Source organism: Penicillium soppii (genome assembly GCF_028829465.1).
Source record: "Penicillium soppii strain IBT 18220 chromosome Unknown utg000004l, whole genome shotgun sequence".
NCBI classification, from domain to species: Eukaryota; Fungi; Ascomycota; class Eurotiomycetes; order Eurotiales; family Aspergillaceae; genus Penicillium; species Penicillium soppii.
Window position 1 is genome coordinate 2870882 of NW_026643234.1, and position 17594 is coordinate 2888475.

Genomic DNA, 17594 nt, shown 5'->3' on the forward strand with positions numbered 1-17594 from the left:
TATGAGATTATTTCAATTTTGATATAAGATTATAACACTCATGAAGCACCTACGTATTCCTATCCCCTAGCCCCTTCAAGCCTAGAATGGCCTCACAGTCCTCTGAAACCTCGGCGGCTGGCGCGAGAACTTCTCCGGCATATCCCTAGCTCCCTCCTTCCAATAATCGAACTCCATCCAAGCGTTCTCCGGCATCTGCGCCTCAGTCGCCTCCAAAAACTCTCCTAGATCAGGACAAAGCGGGATAACACCCGTCTCAAGAACATACTGATCCCAAAGCTTCAGCAGCTGTTTAAGCTTCTCAGGCTCGGAATCCGACAGATCGTGGATCTCGCCGGGATCCTGGACAAGATTGTACAGCTGCCACTTCTCGGGGCCCTTGGGCTTGGGGATGAAGACGATTTTCCAGTCCGCGCAGCGCAGCGCAGCCCGCCCGCACGTCTCCCACCCCTGAATGAAATCCACTGGGTGGATTCGATCGGCGGCGCCAACGGCCCACGGGTGGAAACTGCGACCTCGCATCGAGACCACTTCGCGGCCCTGGTAGGTTGGTGCAGGATGCGTGAGTCCTGCCATGTCCAGGATAGAGGGTGCCAGATCCATGACGGTTGCGAATTGGTCGGTGATGCCGTTCATCACGTTCGCTGGGTTGACATTCAGGGTTTTCGGGAATCGACAGGTGAAGGGAACACGGACGCCGCCCTCGGTGGTATACGCTTTGTATAAACGGGAGGGGGCGGTGGCAGCCTGCGCCCAGCGCGGACCGTACCAGATGAATGAGTTGCCGTTACCGAGGTTTTCGAGGCTGTTGTCGTAGTATTTCTGGAGATGGGGCATGACGCCGTTCTGTACCATCGGGTAGGCCTCGTAGGCGGCGCCCTCAGCACCATTATCGGACATGAAGCAGACGAAGGTATTGTCCAGCTCGTCGATCGACCGCAGATACTCAACGACCTTGCCGACGTTTGAGTCAATACACTCGACCATACCGGCAAAGACCTCCATTGCGACACAAGATTTCTTCTTCTCATCGTCGCTGAACTCTTCCCACGGCTTGACTTCCTCGGCTTGCACAGGATGCGCCTCTACATCGTCGCGCACCATGCCCAGCTCCTTGAGTCGCTGCAGACGCTTTTGACGGAGGACATCGGGCCCCTCGTCGTACACACCGCGATAGTGGTCGATGTACTCGCGGGGCGCCTGTAGGGGCCAGTGCGGCGCCGTGAAGGGAAGGTATCCGAAGAACGGGCGGTCACCGTTTCCGTCTGGGCCGGCGTATCCGCCACTCTCTTTCCACTCCTTGATGTAATTGACCATCTTATCGCCGTACCCATCGGACGAGTACCAGCCTTCCGGAAGTTGGCGCACGTACTCGCCATCCTCCATGTGCAGGGCAATATAACTCGCCTCGATGAACGTAGGAATCTGGTCTTTGTCTTTTAGCTCAGGCTCGTACGCGTAGTGGTTCGAGCAGGCCGGGAGGTGAGCGAAGGAGCGCACGAAACCACGCTTGTGTGGCGATCGCTCCGGTGTCAGACCCAGGTGCCATTTTCCGGACATGATTGTGTGGTAGCCGCCATCACGGAGAACCTCTGGCAGTGCGACGACTCTCTCATTGAGGAAGCCTTCGTACCCCGGCATACCGCGTTGAGGGGCGGTGCTCATGGCGGATCCTTTGGGGCCGTTTTGACCAGAGATGTTGGTCCATTCGATCAGATTTCCTAGGCCGGCGATGTGATGGTCTGTGCCGGTCATAATCATGGCGCGCGTGGGACTGGAAAAGTCAGCCTGGAAGATGGGTTGTCGGTTGTTTGGGCAAGTACTTACGAGCATGCTGCTGCGGCGTGGAAGTCTGTGAATCTCAGACCCTCCTTGGCAATCTGGTCAATGTTTGGGGTGCGAATTTCACCACCGAAACAGCCCACGTCGGAAAAGCCGAGATCGTCGGCAACAATGACGAGGAAATTGGGGCGTTTGGATGCCATTGTACAGGAGGGAGGGAAAAGGAGATGAGTGGGTTACATGAGGGGCTCATGCGTAGATATATTTATATCGGCAAAGTAGCTATCGCAACAAGCTTTAGACCGCGTACATACGTATACGTTGACCTTCACATCGTCAATCGGCCATCGGCAGTGGAATGTGGGGGAGAGCTCCACATCTGATAAGAATGCAATTAAGAATAAGCCCCATATTATTCGTGATGATCATCGAATGGAATTGAGTTGATTCGGAAATGCCAACGATCCCTACCGAGATAGTTGTAGAGCGAGAGAAGAGAGAGTATGTAGTGCAATGCAGTGTAATGTACGACGAAAAGAAAACAACACAGAAACGTCGCCAATCGGGTGCATGACATAATCTGGCCGATCCCGGGCTTTACGTCCAGAAACAGCTTCAACTCTGTTCGATGACTTCGATGAGCCACTCTCATTCCCCCAATTTGACCCTTTTATTCCCTTTTTCGGCTTTTGTGTTACTTATTTGTTCCATCTAGACCTAACTCTATTTATTACTGATTAATTTATCAATAACCTTATTCAATATGCCTGTAAATCCTATATCTTCCACTCCATCCCCGCGTTCAAGCTCAAGTCCAAGCTATATCCTTTATACTTGGCGTCGTTTCCAGCCCTGGTGGTCAACCTCCAATCAATATACCCAACTCCCACAGCATCCAGGACCCCAAACACCACATTTGGAACCCCCAGCCACAATGTCCCGCTTCAAAGCTCAATGGCGCACATACTGGTTCGCATTAATCCTCTGCTGCGGCGGCGCTCTCTTTGGCTACGACTCCGGCGTAATAGGTATGTTACACCAGAAAACCTTCAAAACGAAAGAACAAGAAACCCTGACAACCAACAACCCCAGGCGGAGTCCTAACCTTCCCCTCCTTCGAATCCTCCTTCGACATAACGCACTCCCAAAAAACACGCATAAGCGCCATCGCCGTCGGAATCCAACAAGCCGGCGCCCTAGCAGGCTGCTTCCTGATCTGGCCGGTAACAAACCAGTTCGGGCGGCGGGCCGCAATGGCAGCGTGCAGCCTAGTATTCTGCGTGGGCGTGATCCTTGAAACGATAAACACGCACTCCCTCGCGACCTTCTACCTTGGCCGCGTGATCTGCGGGCTAGGCGTTGGCGGCTCGGCAACCATCATCCCGATCTACATGTCCGAAATGGCGCCGAAGGAGATCCGCGGCCGGCTGGGCAGCTGCTACCAGCTCACGTACACGGTTGGGATCCTTGTTTCGTACTGGATTGATTACGGCGTGAAGGGGATGCAGCCCGGCGCGCGGCAGTGGCAGGTGCCTATTGGGTTGCAGCTTGTGCCGGGTGCGTTGATGGGGATTGGGATGGGTGGGGTATGTGAGAGTGTGCGGTGGTTGCTGGGGAAGGGGAGGGAGGAGGAGGCGTGGAGGAGTCTTGTTTGGATACGGGCTGGGGAGGGGGAGGATGTGCGAGGTGAATTTGAGGATATGAAGCGTGGGTTGGAGGAGGAGAGACATGCAACCGCTGGGTTTCGGATGCGCGAGCTCTGGGAGGGCCCGAATCTACATCGGCTGCTTATTGGCGCTGGGCTGTTTTTGGCGCAGCAGTCGACGGGGTCGACGGCGTTGGCGTATTTCGGGCCTCAGTTCTTTGCTTTGCTTGTTGGGGATGGCGATCGGACTTTGCTGCTGACCGGGATTTTTGGCGCTATCAAGGTCGTGGCTTGTTTTGTTTTTGTGGTGTTTTTGTCCGATCGCTTTGGGAGACGGCCTCTGCTGGGTGGTGGCGCGGCGTTCATGGCTGTTTGCATGATTGCCACTGCCGCTGTGGTCAAGACATATCCGCAACCTGGGGATGGGACGGTGACTTCCTCTGGGGTCGCCACTGTGGCGCTGATATATCTCGATATCATTGCTTATAACTTCAGCTGGGGGCCATTGCCGTGGCCGTGTACGAGTGAGATCTTCCCGACGAGGATTCGTGAGCCTGGGGTTGCGTTCGGTGTTGGCTCGCAGTGGTTGTTCAATTTTGTGTGGAGCTTTTCGACGCCGTATATCCAGGCTGGTCTTGGATGGGGCACGTTCTTACTCTTTGGTCTACTGGATGTTGTGATCGTTGGATTTACGTACTTCTGTCTGAAGGAGACAGCTGGCAAATCTCTTGAGGAGATCAATGCGTTGTTTGAGGCTGGTCCGGATTCTGAACATGGAAAAGCCATTGGATCAGATGAAGATGATTCACAGCCTGTGCATCATCAGGATGCTCAAACTGATGCCAAGTCGGTACAGTCTAAGCATCACGCGGCACATATTGAGTCGACCGCCGGACGGTTATGACTCAATCGATACTGAGTTCGTCACCAGAAAGAATTAGAAGTATACTTGAGACATAGAAAGAGCTAGAAAGACAAATAGAAGAAACATAGTAAGATCAAAATGGGCTATTTGGTTCTCTACTCGATCCAGATAGCATCGATAGAAAATACATTTCTATCATATTGGCCCGATGCTGAAGAGAAGAGTGTCACGGATGCAGAGGATTCAGCTGCAACAGCAAACATGAATGATCGCAGCTTTACCACTCACGAATGAATGACATTCCTCAAACATCCCCCATGTGAGGATCTGAGGGCGAGCCTGTGGGGAAGGATGGGGCGATGCAGATCCAATTCGATCCCGGCATTATTCGATTACAATATACGTCTGGATAGATGTCTAGGTACAATTCCCAGTTCGCGTATCGATAAAAGGAATTTTTTCATAGTTCATGTCATTCATAAAAGATACATCGAACCTGAATGCTCACAGAGCTTAAGCAATGATCCTAGCCAAGCATAGACAGTGAGAAAAGACAGTATCAGCACAAAAAGAATAAAAGCCCAGTCCAAACACTCAAGTTGGAACAAAAAGAAGAAACGCCAAAAAAGCCCAATTCGAGCACTCAAGATGTGAAACACAAAAAGAGAAAGAAAACGCCAGACACCCTCCAGCCACTGGATCGCCAATCAAGACATCAAACCCCAACCCCAAACACGACAGTCCTGCTGCCCATTACCTCCACGAACTCCACAGAAAAGAAAAACAAAAACAAGAAAGCAACAATCCAATCTCAAGGCGCATTAATTAACTCATCAAACGTCGGATCCTCCGTCGAAAAAGAATAAGACCCCTCCGGAACAAGCGATACCTCAGCTTCCCTACGCATCTGTTGTTCAAACGCCTCAGCGGCCGCCGAAGCCGCAGGCTCAAGCTGCAAGGGATCATCAAAGCCAAACGACAGCGCCTGGGGCGCCGAAACCGGCACCCCCGCCTGCTGCTCCGCAGCCGTAGTATCGACATCCACAGCCTTCTCCAGCGGGCCATCGATATCCGTAATTTTCTTCACCATCTGCGCAAGATGCAACTTAATCGGCTCATCGCCACACTGCGCATGTTTCAGGACCTCGTTTTTCAGCCCTAGGATCTCAGAACGCAGACGCGCAATCTCGGCCACCAGATTCTCCTTCTTGTCCGACTGTTCTTTGAAGCTGACCTCGAGCTGCAGAGTGTGTTCTTTTTTCTTCTGGCGGCATTTGGAAGCGGCGAGACGGTTGCGCTCGAGGAACTTTGCGCGCTTGGCGCGGTCTGGGGGCCGTCGTCGGCGAAGTCGGGGCTTAGCGAGGCTGCGGCGGTTTTGAATTCGCGCACGCGCCGGCGCTTGGTGGCGCTTTCGTGGTCTAGTCGGGTGTCGTCGTATGGCGGTGGTGTTGGTTGGCCGTTGCGGACTTGTGCGTTTTTGAGATCGTGCTCGAGAGAGTGCGAGAAGTCGGTTTTGTCCCAGTTTGCCATTGGGGAGATGGGGCTTAGGCCCCAGAGTTGGTCGTCTTCTGGGATTGGGAGACTGAGGAAATCGCCTGGGAATGGAGTGAAGGCGGGTGGGATGGTAATGTCAAGGTTTGGAAGGCTGGATTGCATTTTTGAGGTTGAAAAGGTAGAGATATTATTCTTTTGGGCAGAGCAAAGTTTGTAGGGCTGTAGGGTTGTAGGGTTGTAGGGTTGTAGGATTGTAGGGTTGTAGGGTTGTAGGGTTGTTCTTGCTGTAAACTAAGAAAGCTTCTCTGCCCTGGATGGGAAGAAGTTTCTGTAGAAGCGCTGATAACCCTAAAAGTCTCTGGCGTCAAGACAGGAGTAAAATTCAATATCGTTGGTCAGTTTCTGGCTGAAGGATGAAGCATCCACGGTCGTCTGTCCGGTGCCTGAAGAAGTATAAGTTGGTTGGAGCCACGGTCGGACAAGACTTCCTACGGTCCAGCAGATCCGAACGAAGCAGATTGGGGAGAATTCTGGTGTGACCGGAGTTGCTGTGGTGTCTAGAAAAGTCTAGGTTCTTTTGCTTCGGTTAGTTCTTTTGTGACTAGGTACATTTCATTCATGGAGAGTATATTCCTTTGAATCTCTTTCACTTCATATGCATCCTCCTAGAATATATATGTATGAAACCATTAGCTTCAAATCTAGAACTGGAGTGGATTACAACTCATCGGAGTAAGTACAAGAAAAAATAAAAAGAGCGGTACCCAACAGGATTGAAATCCCGTTGGGAGGTATACTATAGAAACAGTCCAATCACAAGATTTTGACACCCATGAGGCATTTTCCTTGGTAAAAGATACAACAGTAAGCAATAGAATCCAACAATCCAACAATTGAACGAGGTCGTTTCACTCCCGACCTGGAATTAGTGTGTCTTTGCACCAATATTTCAGCTGGCGGTTAACGTTGTGCCAATGCTCAATCAACAGTGTGGCCACACGACTTTCATCCACTGACTGTTCCACTTCTAATTTGCCTCGGCTTGATTGCCCGAGCAGAAGTGGAGCGAAGACAACAACCAGCTGTTGAAAATCAGGTGGCACCACTGGGTCTCGGACATCGGTCCCGGTTTCCTGGGCTCGTTGTGCCTCAAGGGTAGACTCGGGGTGGAGAAGAAAGTCAAGCAGGCCAAAAATCGCACAGATAAGATCGCGCTGCATTTCACTTGATAACCCAATCACTGCAAGTGCGATAAACTGAGCTCGGATAGCAACTGATGGAGTCACCCCAGCAAGGCAGCTTGGTACTTGCAAGGCAGATTGGTCTGGAAAGGCCGCATAGAAAAGATCTCGCAAAGTCTGGTAGAGCCGGACGCTCCCGAGAATCCCATATGGAAGCCCCGCCAACAAATATCTCAGGGCCCAGGCCACACTCTCTACCGGCACTTGATGCGCCCCAATTCGGGGCATGCCGACCACGCGCATGGTCAAATCGATTCGATCGGGCAGTTTCTCGGCTTCGAGAACATGCTCCGCCCAACCGTCATACGTGCGGAAGGCAGCTTTCGGGTCGGGGCACCGGGTGAACACCTGAGGGTGATTGGGGCCATATCGGTGTAAAAACATCACTGCTGCCACCATGCATGCGGGCAGTTGCATCGGGGCTGGACCCAAATCCCGTATCATGAGAAAGCTCTGTCCACCCAGACGAGCCAAAGTTTCCACTGATTTTCCGGCCATCGAGGTCAACGGATTTGGGCGGAAGTTGGCGATTGTCTTCATCCGTCGCAGCCTGTGAATTGGTGCGTGGGGCTCAGTCCTAGTTTCCAGACTGGATCGCGTCTTACGAAGTCGACTAAAGAATCCACGACGACTTGAACCTTCTGCCTCGGTCACCGGCGGGATGCTGTTGGCTGGTAGCAATGGTCAGTTGATTCAATTGTTCAGTACAGGAAAAGACTCACGAGGGCTAGGGCTAGTTGGGCTAGTTGTAAGCGACCCACTCCCATCAGGTTGAATCCTAACATGTACACGCTGCTGGGCTGCCATGCGGTTGAAAATTATAATTGCCTTGGGTGGATTAAGCGTACTTGGGGGTCTCTTGTCGCTAGAACTACTACTAGCTGAAGATGCCCTCCGTGTGGATTTTTGGGGGTTCGAGTGCCGAGACGCATGCTGAGGTACATCGGCTGTCACAATCTTGTCGATGTTTGGGATTTCCTCGATGGTGTCACTCTCGAGGATCGGCTCCAGTGGCCCTTCGGAAGCCATCGATCCATCTCGACTTGAACCTTCTCGGCTTTGATATGGAGAACGTTTGGAGGGTTTTGGAGCTGACGAGGGATCGGCGGTGGGCGCGGCGGGTGATGGTCCCTGACGTGGAACTGACCCTGCCTGCCGATACTCGGAGCCCTTTCCGTCTGAAAATGGATCTGAGGGTTCGCGAACTCGCCCACCTTCTTCGGGGTTGTACATCAATCCTGGCCAATCCCACGCCACCGATTCATCGTCGAGAGACACCCTAATGTGCTCTGGGGGTTGCTGCTCTGGAGGATGTGGGCAATCTGGGGGATGTTGGCAGTCTGCCGGTTGCGGGCCCGCTGGCAGGTGACAACGGACCGTGTCCTCAGTCTGGCTCGATTCCTGAGATTGTTGAGAGTGGCTTGTCTCGCCACTGACCTGTCGCGCAGTTTGGACTCGATCATCGAATCGAACAGTTCTACCGGGAGGTGGGTTTTGGTACTCGGGGGGCCGTTCAAAGGGATTCGAAGACAACGGGTCGCCGGTGTTGCCTCTTGGTGTCTCTGTCTGTGTATTTTGGGCAAGATCGGTGAGTGGGTGGTCTTCATGGGACTGGCTACCCCGGAAGCGATTGACCACCATATTCCTTAAACGCTTGGTTCCGTACTTGGACCGAGGTAGTTGCTCGGCGGGGAGCTCAGCTTCAGGGTCTTGGACATTGTCATCGGGTGCTCCTTCAGACGAGACGTTTGTTTCTGTGGCAGTGGTCTCTGGTGGCTTCGCTGAAGAGAGTCGTTGCCAAAGATGACGAGATGAATGGTCGGAAGTATCCGATTTGGGCCTGAATACACTTTTAAAGCGCTTCATAATTCCGGTTGGATAATCAATATGAGAGAAGATAATAGAGATGAAGTAAGGAATGAGGTTGATTGGGGGACTCGGTTTTGGTCAGTCACTTTCTTCCTGGGAAAGAGCTACAGGAACTATACAGGGCAATTGCACTCGACACTACACCTATTTCTGTAGTAAGACTCATCTCATGCTCTTTGGGAATATCTCTATAGCATATACTTGTCTTGTGATACGCTCTACGTTATAAATCTGAGGGAGTGAGCCACCAGCTTCTACAATCAATGTCCTACTGTTGCTGCTAAAAAGTGTATTGTATTATAGATCTATGTCCATTCCTCCTATCTATGACATTGAATTTGCCGTTGCATGAAGATAGATAAGTCGTGATATTATTATATCGCAAGTGTCATATACAAGCATTGGGAACCCTCTGCCCATGTATACGGTGGTGCTGAGAGTGCAGGATGTACCCTTACTTATGCCACCTATTCTCGTATATTGTGCCTTGATAACATTGCGTGCCCGGGGGTATTACTGTCATGTTTCTTCTGTCATCCTAAGGGAGGACTATATATACTTATATGTACATATATAGTTACAAGACGCGGACCGAAAATACTCGTAGACGATGGTGGAACATATACTAGTACGCCATCTGTCAGAGTCATATCACTAGTTTGTTCCGTATCCCAATAAGCGGCACTGGACTCGCATAGAGCTGAGTCGCAAGGTCTTTCAATCCATGATCTTATTGTAGATTTGATATTACCTACCTACATAGGTGGGTAGGGTGCAGCACTGATGGTAGTAGAGGGCCTACACTGATCGATTATTGGGTGAAACAATGAATATTGTTTATTTGAGATAAACTTATATGTCCATAGTTATATATGTGGTAGACTATGCCTATATATACGTACTGGTAGATCTGATCTTAACACGTTGCTTATAGGTAAATAATAAATCTCAGCAAATAAAGCCTCTTTATATTATGTATAGCTACATTGTATATCACAAAATGGAGAGTATATAGTATGTATTTAGCTATGTCCAACAAAGAATCAAGCCATAATGTGGATTGATCACGATAGACCAAGCTCGTCATCGAATCCACCCGAATCGGCACTATTGCGGGGAAGAAGACTGCGATTTTATGATCTGGACATTTTTGCTTGCCGAACTTGACTATGTTCTTCGTTTTAGGCTTATTCCCATCATGGAGGTATATCGACATCCAATATCTCGAGACTTCCGTACCTGAAAACTAACATCTCCACAGGTGCCAAAAGCCCGGGGAGTAGGCAGGTCAGGACCACGTCGACGAACAGGCTGCCTAACATGCCGAGCCCGTAAAGTGCGCTGCGACGAGTCAAAACCCCACTGTTCTAACTGCGATCGCCTACGTCTCCGATGCGTCTACAAGCCCCCGACTGCCCCTGGCACCGGGTGGGCGCGCGACACCACCTCACCAAGTAACACAGCGCACCCGACATCCGCAATCACGGCATCTGCATCTGCATCTGCGTCTGCGTCTGCGTCTGCGTCTGCGTCCCGCTCCCCCGATATCAATTTCTTCAGCACGGTACTCCGCTCCGATGACGGCACGATCCCCGCACCGGCGCTGCGAGAGCTCCCACCTGATCAGGATTACTCCGAATTCGACATGCTGGGGTTTATGGGCGGGATAACATCCGAGCTGGAGCAAAAACACTTGGACTTGACGACTGGACTGGCGGCCACGTTCACCGCTAGTCCTGCGCAGTCGCTGCCCGGGATCGTGCCTATGGACGAGACGCACTTTGACCGCCGTACGCCGCTCAGCCCCGATGCTGTGTCCGTGCTGCTCGAGGGGTCCATCGGGAGCTCAGATGTGGCTACTACCCGCGGCAGCTGGTCTGATTCGGGAGGTAGCTCCTATGAGGACCAGTTGCTGCAGTATTTTGTAAGGATTGGCCCGCCGGCTGCGCTTTTCGCGCCGGTCAGTATGGAGTGGAAGTATGTGCGGCCGGCGCTATTGGCCCATGCGCGAGACTTCAGTCCATTGCAGAACGCTCTGTTTTGCTATGCGGATGTTCATAAAGCGATGGTGGAGGGAAAGCGGTGGCACTGGGCGCCGACTTACTATCGGGTCTCTGGAGCAGAGATCCAGGCTTGTCTTCGTGGCGAAGTGTCCGAGTCGACACTGGTCAAGATTTTCGGCGCTGTTTTCCTTTTAATGATATCCGAGGTATGTTGGCTTGATTTGTGGACCAGGTCTGGGCTTATATCGATCTAGCTTCTCTCATCTCCTGAAATATGTGCCGGAACGTCCTATCTTCACTCCGGATACCTCATTCTACGGAGGTTCTACGCCCGCACACGACACTGGACAGGTCTCGGTCATCTGCTCGTATCATGGGTATCACTTCTAGACGTCAAGTCCCTGATCGCTGGTCGAGAAGGCGACCCTCTCATTGAGCTCGGCGACATCGAGCACATATCAAAACCCCAACCCCAAACACCACACCCACCCGACGACTGCAAAGAAGACGATGGCACCGAGGACCCTTTCCGCACCCCCAGCTACCTCGTCCACGAAGCCATTGTCGGCCCGGCGTTCCGCTTCTTCGTCCAAGCCCAACAAGTTGTCCGCCGCATAGTATCCATAGACCTACACCACCGCAGCCGCGGAACCCTAAGCGACGAATTCGAAGTCCTCCAAATAGCTCACAAAGTAGGCGCAGACCTCGAGTCACTCTGGCACCGCCGTCCACCCGTAATAGACGTCTACAGCCGCCCCGAAGCGCTCTCCGAAACCTTGTGCACGCCCATCGCCCTCGAAATCTGCCGCACATTCCGCCAGTACGTCGCCAACTTCCTCACGAACTTCATCTACCTGCACCGGGTCGCGTTTGCTATCTACCCGCGCACAGCCCGGGTCAACGGCGCTGTCAACCAGATCGTTCAGTTGGCGACGGTTGAGTCGACCGGGCCGGGTCATCTGCCCATCAGCCTTTTGTGGCCGATATTTGTGGCGGGGTTGGAGGCGACAGGCGAGCAGAGGAAATGGATTGTCTCTGAGATGCAGCGCATGGCAGCGAAGGAGGCCGATGAGGCTTTGCCTGCAAGTCATCCCTCTGCTGAGAGAGTTCTTGTGCTATTAGAGGAGATGACGCGGCGGCAGGATGCTTCGCGGACGTGGGCGGACTCGAAGTGTGTAAGGAGGGAAATATTCCCTGATTTCTTTGTCGTGATTTGATTCTCACGATCTGTATATATCACTTGTAATTGCTTCGGCGGGTTTAGTCGGTCTCGCTCTCTCGGCTATATATGAATCTTACATGGATTGATGTCTCATTATACATTTCCCAGCATTGAGAGAATCTTCTATGCTATACCGTTTCCGGTCCAATCACACGATAAAATACTTTGTCCCCGCCCATACACCGTGACCGATGCAGCAAATGGCCACGTTCCTTACGCACATACGTCGCAAAGCAAACAGCAGCAAGAGCCACGGCCGCCGCGCTGATCAAAACGGGATACCGGAATTGCAGCGGCAGCGGGAAAGCAATCGTCGACGCAAAAGAAAGCATCTCAAACCCATTCTGCAACGCCATCTCAGTCGCCGAAAACCGCGCCCGAGCATGCTCCTCGACATTCTACTCCCATCCGCAATTAGCACAAACACATATAGATATAGTCAACAACACTAACCTCCTGCACGAGAAACTGAACCGACAAATCAAAACCCCAAAGCCCAATCCGACTCATCGCCACACCACCAATCAAGCAGCCCGCCACAATCCGCGAGCTCGAATCCCAGGCAACAAACGATGCCGCAGCAGCGGCCACGCAGACGAATTGCCAGTTCAGGAACCACAGCCCGGATCGGATCGGTCCGATGCGATTCATGATTAGCGGGGCAGCCCATGTTCCAGATAACTCGGCCGCCACGGAGCCAATGCGCATGTAGCTAACCTGTAACGAGGAGAAGCCTGTGTGGAGGAGGTAGGTCACCATTGTTGCGCCGAAGGATAGAACTGTTAGGTAGAGGAGGCTGAGGGCGAAGGAGGCGAGGAAGACAGGGCTGGATATGTATTCTTTCCAGGGCTTGAGAGTGTCTTGGATTGAGCTGCGAGATTGGGTTAGGGTATTTGTTTGGTCTTCTCTTGGGGTGGGTGCTTTGGTTAGGGCTGGAACTGAGCGGTAGACTTGGGCTATGGCTATGTATTCGATCAGTATGGAGGCGGTGTTCAGGCTGAAGACTGTCCATATTGCGGTGCTGGTTGAAAGGCTGTCGATTAGGGAGATGAAGACTGGTGCTAGGAGCTTGCAGAAGAGGTCGATTCGGCGCATGGATGCGTTTAGGTCTGGGTAGGTTGATGTTAATCTAGTTCTAGTTCTTGGGCTTGGTGTTTGGTATTTCTTACCTTGTCGGGGGATATTGATACTTTTCGAAATAACAATGACCTAGACAAATTCATCAGTGAACTGTGCGTCCGAAACAAAGACAGGGTCTGTACCCAATCCCGCTCTACAGCCACCGTATTAGCTGTAGCAGCCAGTTTCTCCATACAAGCCAACAGCCCCTGAACAGCGAAGAGGACAATCGTAAGTGCCCCCGACTCAGTGTACAAAAGAGCCACAAAGCACAAACATGACACTGCGACTGGGATTCTTTGCCAGACTGTTTGGATCAGCTCTGCCATCGAGAATTGATACAAGCCAGAAAACATACCAATCGACTGCCTCAGAGCTACAAGCCGATCCGACCGATCAACCTGCGCACCCAGCCAGGATGATAACGCAACGGCCGAGAAAGCTCGTACTAGAGCGTATATCGATGCGTACAGCAATGTTCCTGGGAAGATGGAGGCAAGAAATAGGACGGCGCCGAATTCGAACATTCGGGAGTTCCATGCTGACAGTGTGTGGGATATGTAGAGTCTTGTTAATACTGAGCGCGCTTCTGGTGTCGGGGGCTCGGTGACGAGGCGTGCCTCATTTGTTGTCTGTGAAAGCCTATTGGAAGCATTGGAGTTTCTTTCTAATAATTGACGCTCTGGGTCTGGTGATACTTCGTCAGACTCCATGCTTAAGCTGTTTATGTGCCTAGGTGGCAGGTCCCAGGATTGTAGATTAATATATGGAGTTTGTGGCGGATCTGCGATGTCGCGGGTGGGCTGATGGGGAACCCACCTATATTTCTTTGGGCTCATTTGTACTTGTACTTGTCTAAGGTGCTACTTTGTACATCTGTATGTTTTTGCCATGGCTTTGTTTCTACGAATAATTGTACTTATCACAAACACGGAGCTATGATTATTGGTCAATTGACAAAAATGGTATGTGGTAAATTGTGGTATAAGCCAATTCCCAGTAGATTCTAATGCACAAAACAATAAATTACAAGTTATAGATCGTATCTATTCAAATCCACTTGAGTCCCTCGCCAGATGCTGTCGTCGTCTTCCGGGCCAGAACCTCAACGACCTTTCGGCGCACACCCTCGCGGTGTGCGTATTTCTGGAGGAAGTGATCGACCACGGGTCTGCGTGATGAGTGACCCTCGCGAGCAACCTCCTCAATCTCCTTCTCAGAAGGAAGAGCAAAGTGGGCGTGGGGGTAGTTGTTGTAGTCGCCCTTGCTGAGAAGGGCTAGGCGTCTCTCCCCTTGGGGGATCTTGAAGAAGCTGTCCACGATATCCTCGGTAACCTCCGGCAGGGTGGCAGGCTTCCACTCGGCTTGGCGGGGAGGCTTGGACATCAGACGGGCCTTGACGCCCTCGACGAAGTCAGGGTGGCGCATGAAGTTGGCGGCGATCTCATGCTCACGCTGGAAGGTCTCCGAAATGCTCCACTTCTTGCCGAGACGCATCTGGCGGAGAGTCACTTTCAGAGAGGTCGGGGACCGGCTTGAAAGGGTCTCCAACGTCTTCTGTGCCCACTCCTTGTGTTCGGTCTCCTGCTCCAGAGCCTGGGAGATCTCCTCCATGGTGTTGAATCCAAAGCAGCGGTCAATGGCAGTGCGTAGGCTGCCAGCCATAAGCATGGGCTCCTCCTCAAGGGGCGGGAGACCAATGGAGAACTCGGCCATGGTCTTGTTGACGATTTCGAGGCGTTCGGGGAGCGCGACGTGGTCGGGGAAGGTCAGCTCCGAGAGACGCTGGGTCATGCTGCTCAGAACGCTGGAGTGAAGGTAGTGTGTAGCAATTCCTGCGTAGAGAGCCTGCACGCCCTTCAGGCGCTCAGAGGTTAGAGCAAGGTATGTACCGGTCTCGCCATCAAGACGGGGCAAGAAGAACGAGCCGCCAACATCGGGGAAGAATCCGATGGTTGTTTCGGGCATGGCGAAAAGGGTTCGTTCAGTCGCAATTCGGAACGGAGCGTGCATGCTGAGGCCAACACCTCCACCCATGGTGATTCCATCCATGAAGGAAATAACGGGCTTCGAATATGTAGCAATCATGTGGTCGAGGCGATATTCGAGTCCGAAGAACTCAGTTGACGCTTTTTGTCCCTCCACTCCATTCTCGTTCTGCAGCGCCAGGGCGGCAACGTCACCTCCTGCGCAAAGCGCCTTGGTACCGGCTCCGGAGATGAGGATCATGTTTGCAAGAGAGGACTTCTCCCATTCCTATTCATCCAACGCTTAGCATGTATTCATCTTTCGGATACCGTGGGAATCGAACCTGCAGTCTGGGGACAATCTTGCGTGCCATCGAGCCGTTCAGGGAATTGAGCTTCTTGGGTCTGTTGAGCTCGACGCTGCGAAGGCCGTAGATCGAGTTGAACAAAACATCATCGGGCTCATCGCCAGAGCTCTCTTTTGTCGACATCTAGACATAGTGAGCATTGAAAGTCGGCCTTCTCTCCGGGAGTGCATACCTTAGCTGTTGCCCGGAAGGCAGGGTTTGTGACCTTGGCGCGTAGAGGCATTGTAGGAACGCGCGAGATCCAGCTCGGCGAGGAGAAACGGGAGAATGAGTGTCGAAGTAACATTAGATCCAAAGCAGAATATAAACAACAGCCGGGAAGGGGGGTATGGTAACAATCAGATGTTCTCCGCTTTCCTTTGACCTCGGGAGTTTTTTTCGTTGGGTTTTCTTTCCGCTCTCCGAGGGTCGACTCTCCGCCCATAACCGATTGCACGCTTGACACAACTATGTCATGCTTGGGGCTCATTGCCTTGATTTGAATTTGTGGATTGTGAATTGGTTGAATATTCTCTTATCATGATTATGATAAAACTAATGCTTTGGATTTGTTAATTTGAACCATTTTCATGTGGTGTGTTTGATCTACTACAATATACACAACCTTGAATCCAGGTATAGTATCAGTATTGATTGAATATACCGACCTATAAGAACTTCAGGTAGATATCAGATATATCAATTGAAGCAAATATAGCTCCCTATAATAAGTAATGCCAAAAGCCGTCTCCTGAGCAACATGTACACGGTGAATTATTCCTACTGTGGGTAATAACTGAAGTATGAAATGATCTATTTGTACATAGCTAGTTAAATGCAAAAAACAACTCCTAGAATACAATCAAGCCTCCCATGTAGACACCAGCTGGCTAGCCTCCAGCGTCAATACTTTCTTTCCGTCAATTGAAGGCGAAAAGAGGGTGTCAGACTTGGGCAAATCTGTCCTGTGTGCAAGCAAAATCTTGTGGAGCGCGTTTCGCTCAATAATCAATCTTGATGTCTCCAAAAGATCCTTAACATCGAGATCTTCAGTGCTCAAATGCCGTGCCTTGCGGGGATGTTTCTCAACCGCACTGGAGAAGCTCTCATTTGGCTCCAGTGTAATAAAAGTCGAGCGGCCCTTCAGGAACCATTGGTGAGCTTGGAGGAGATTCTTGACGAAGAACGGGGTCGCATCGGGGGCGAGGTCAATAACGTTGTCAATGACGATCAATTCACCGCGTGAAAGACGGTGGCTGAGGGCGATACGCCAGGCTTGGTCGTAGATCTTGCGTGGCAGATCAGTCGAGAAGTCACGAGGATGAGGACCGTGGGCAACACCACCACCTCGTCGCACTGGCGATTGCTTGTCACCCGCACGCGCACGACCGGAGCCCTTTTGTGCGTACAGCTTCCTGTGACTACCGTGCACATCGTCCCTCCACTTGGTGCTGGCTGTACCCTGTCGTGTGGCGTCACCCTCGTAGACAACTGCGCGGTGGAGAATATCGTGACGAATGGGCATCTGGAGGAGCCTCTTGGAGTAGTGGACCAATCGCTCGGGCTTCAAGTCAGGCCAGCGATAGGTCATGACTTGAACAGGGGTTAGGCCTCCTGGTCGAACGGCGCGGTCGGCCTCGGGGGCATCTTGTGGCACCACGGGTGATGGTGTCTGGACTTCCGTTGCCATTGAGCGTGTAAGGCATCGTTGCTGTATAATGTCGTTGGTCAGCCACTGTGTTCTAGAATCGAAACCGAGCAGAATTCATGGAGTGTACTCACCGTCACTTGCTTGGGGCCTGACATGAGTCCGCCCGAGCTGCGTGACAGCAGTCTCAACGACCGAAGAACATCATTACCTGGCATTGTGAAGGCCTTGTGGTGATCAACTATACAGTGATAATGTCCGTCTTGAATGGAGAGCAAAAGTTGATATCGGGCGGTGAATGTTAGCAGAATCTTGGCGTCCGAACAGAAAAAGTTCCCCCGGAAAGACAACAAGTATCCGATCCTCACGGCCAACCCCATCAAACCCAATTC

At 51.8% G+C, this 17594-nt stretch overlaps 8 protein-coding genes across 8 annotated transcripts; 2 read left to right on the forward strand and 6 right to left on the reverse strand.

Moving 5' to 3' along the window:
- Positions 1-81: 81 nt before the first annotated feature.
- Positions 82-1985, reverse strand: N7529_004479 (arylsulfatase; the record flags this gene model as incomplete). The annotated part of the gene is made up of 2 exons (XM_057240006.1): positions 82-1774; positions 1828-1985. 2 exons carry the CDS (start codon positions 1983-1985, stop codon positions 82-84), a joined length of 1851 nt encoding a protein of 616 aa, XP_057099301.1.
- Positions 1986-2545: 560 nt separating this feature from the next.
- Positions 2546-4331, forward strand: N7529_004480 (sugar porter family MFS transporter; the record flags this gene model as incomplete). Its single annotated transcript, XM_057240007.1, has 2 exons — positions 2546-2810; positions 2875-4331. 2 exons carry the CDS (start codon positions 2546-2548, stop codon positions 4329-4331), a joined length of 1722 nt encoding a protein of 573 aa, XP_057099302.1.
- Positions 4332-5103: 772 nt separating this feature from the next.
- atfB (bZIP transcription factor atfB) lies at positions 5104-5948 on the reverse strand (the record flags this gene model as incomplete). Its single annotated transcript, XM_057240008.1, has 2 exons — positions 5104-5646; positions 5682-5948. The coding sequence occupies 2 exons, from the start codon at positions 5946-5948 to the stop codon at positions 5104-5106; spliced, it is 810 nt and encodes a 269-aa protein (XP_057099303.1).
- A 746-nt stretch (positions 5949-6694) lies between these two features.
- Positions 6695-8893, reverse strand: N7529_004482 (uncharacterized protein; the record flags this gene model as incomplete). Its single annotated transcript, XM_057240009.1, has 2 exons — positions 6695-7698; positions 7750-8893. 2 exons carry the CDS (start codon positions 8891-8893, stop codon positions 6695-6697), a joined length of 2148 nt encoding a protein of 715 aa, XP_057099304.1.
- A 1201-nt stretch (positions 8894-10094) lies between these two features.
- On the forward strand, positions 10095-12116 carry N7529_004483 (Zn(II)2Cys6 transcription factor; the record flags this gene model as incomplete). The annotated part of the gene is made up of 3 exons (XM_057240010.1): positions 10095-10100; positions 10158-11105; positions 11154-12116. The coding sequence occupies 3 exons, from the start codon at positions 10095-10097 to the stop codon at positions 12114-12116; spliced, it is 1917 nt and encodes a 638-aa protein (XP_057099305.1).
- A 133-nt stretch (positions 12117-12249) lies between these two features.
- N7529_004484 (putative iron-regulated transporter) lies at positions 12250-13953 on the reverse strand (the record flags this gene model as incomplete). Its single annotated transcript, XM_057240011.1, has 3 exons — positions 12250-12519; positions 12575-13330; positions 13384-13953. 3 exons carry the CDS (start codon positions 13951-13953, stop codon positions 12250-12252), a joined length of 1596 nt encoding a protein of 531 aa, XP_057099306.1.
- Positions 13954-14290: 337 nt separating this feature from the next.
- N7529_004485 (mitochondrial 37S ribosomal protein mS47) lies at positions 14291-15798 on the reverse strand (the record flags this gene model as incomplete). Its single annotated transcript, XM_057240012.1, has 3 exons — positions 14291-15496; positions 15552-15698; positions 15748-15798. The coding sequence occupies 3 exons, from the start codon at positions 15796-15798 to the stop codon at positions 14291-14293; spliced, it is 1404 nt and encodes a 467-aa protein (XP_057099307.1).
- Positions 15799-16416: 618 nt separating this feature from the next.
- N7529_004486 (mitochondrial 54S ribosomal protein uL4m) lies at positions 16417-17420 on the reverse strand (the record flags this gene model as incomplete). Its single annotated transcript, XM_057240013.1, has 2 exons — positions 16417-17265; positions 17337-17420. 2 exons carry the CDS (start codon positions 17418-17420, stop codon positions 16417-16419), a joined length of 933 nt encoding a protein of 310 aa, XP_057099308.1.
- Positions 17421-17594: the final 174 nt, after the last annotated feature.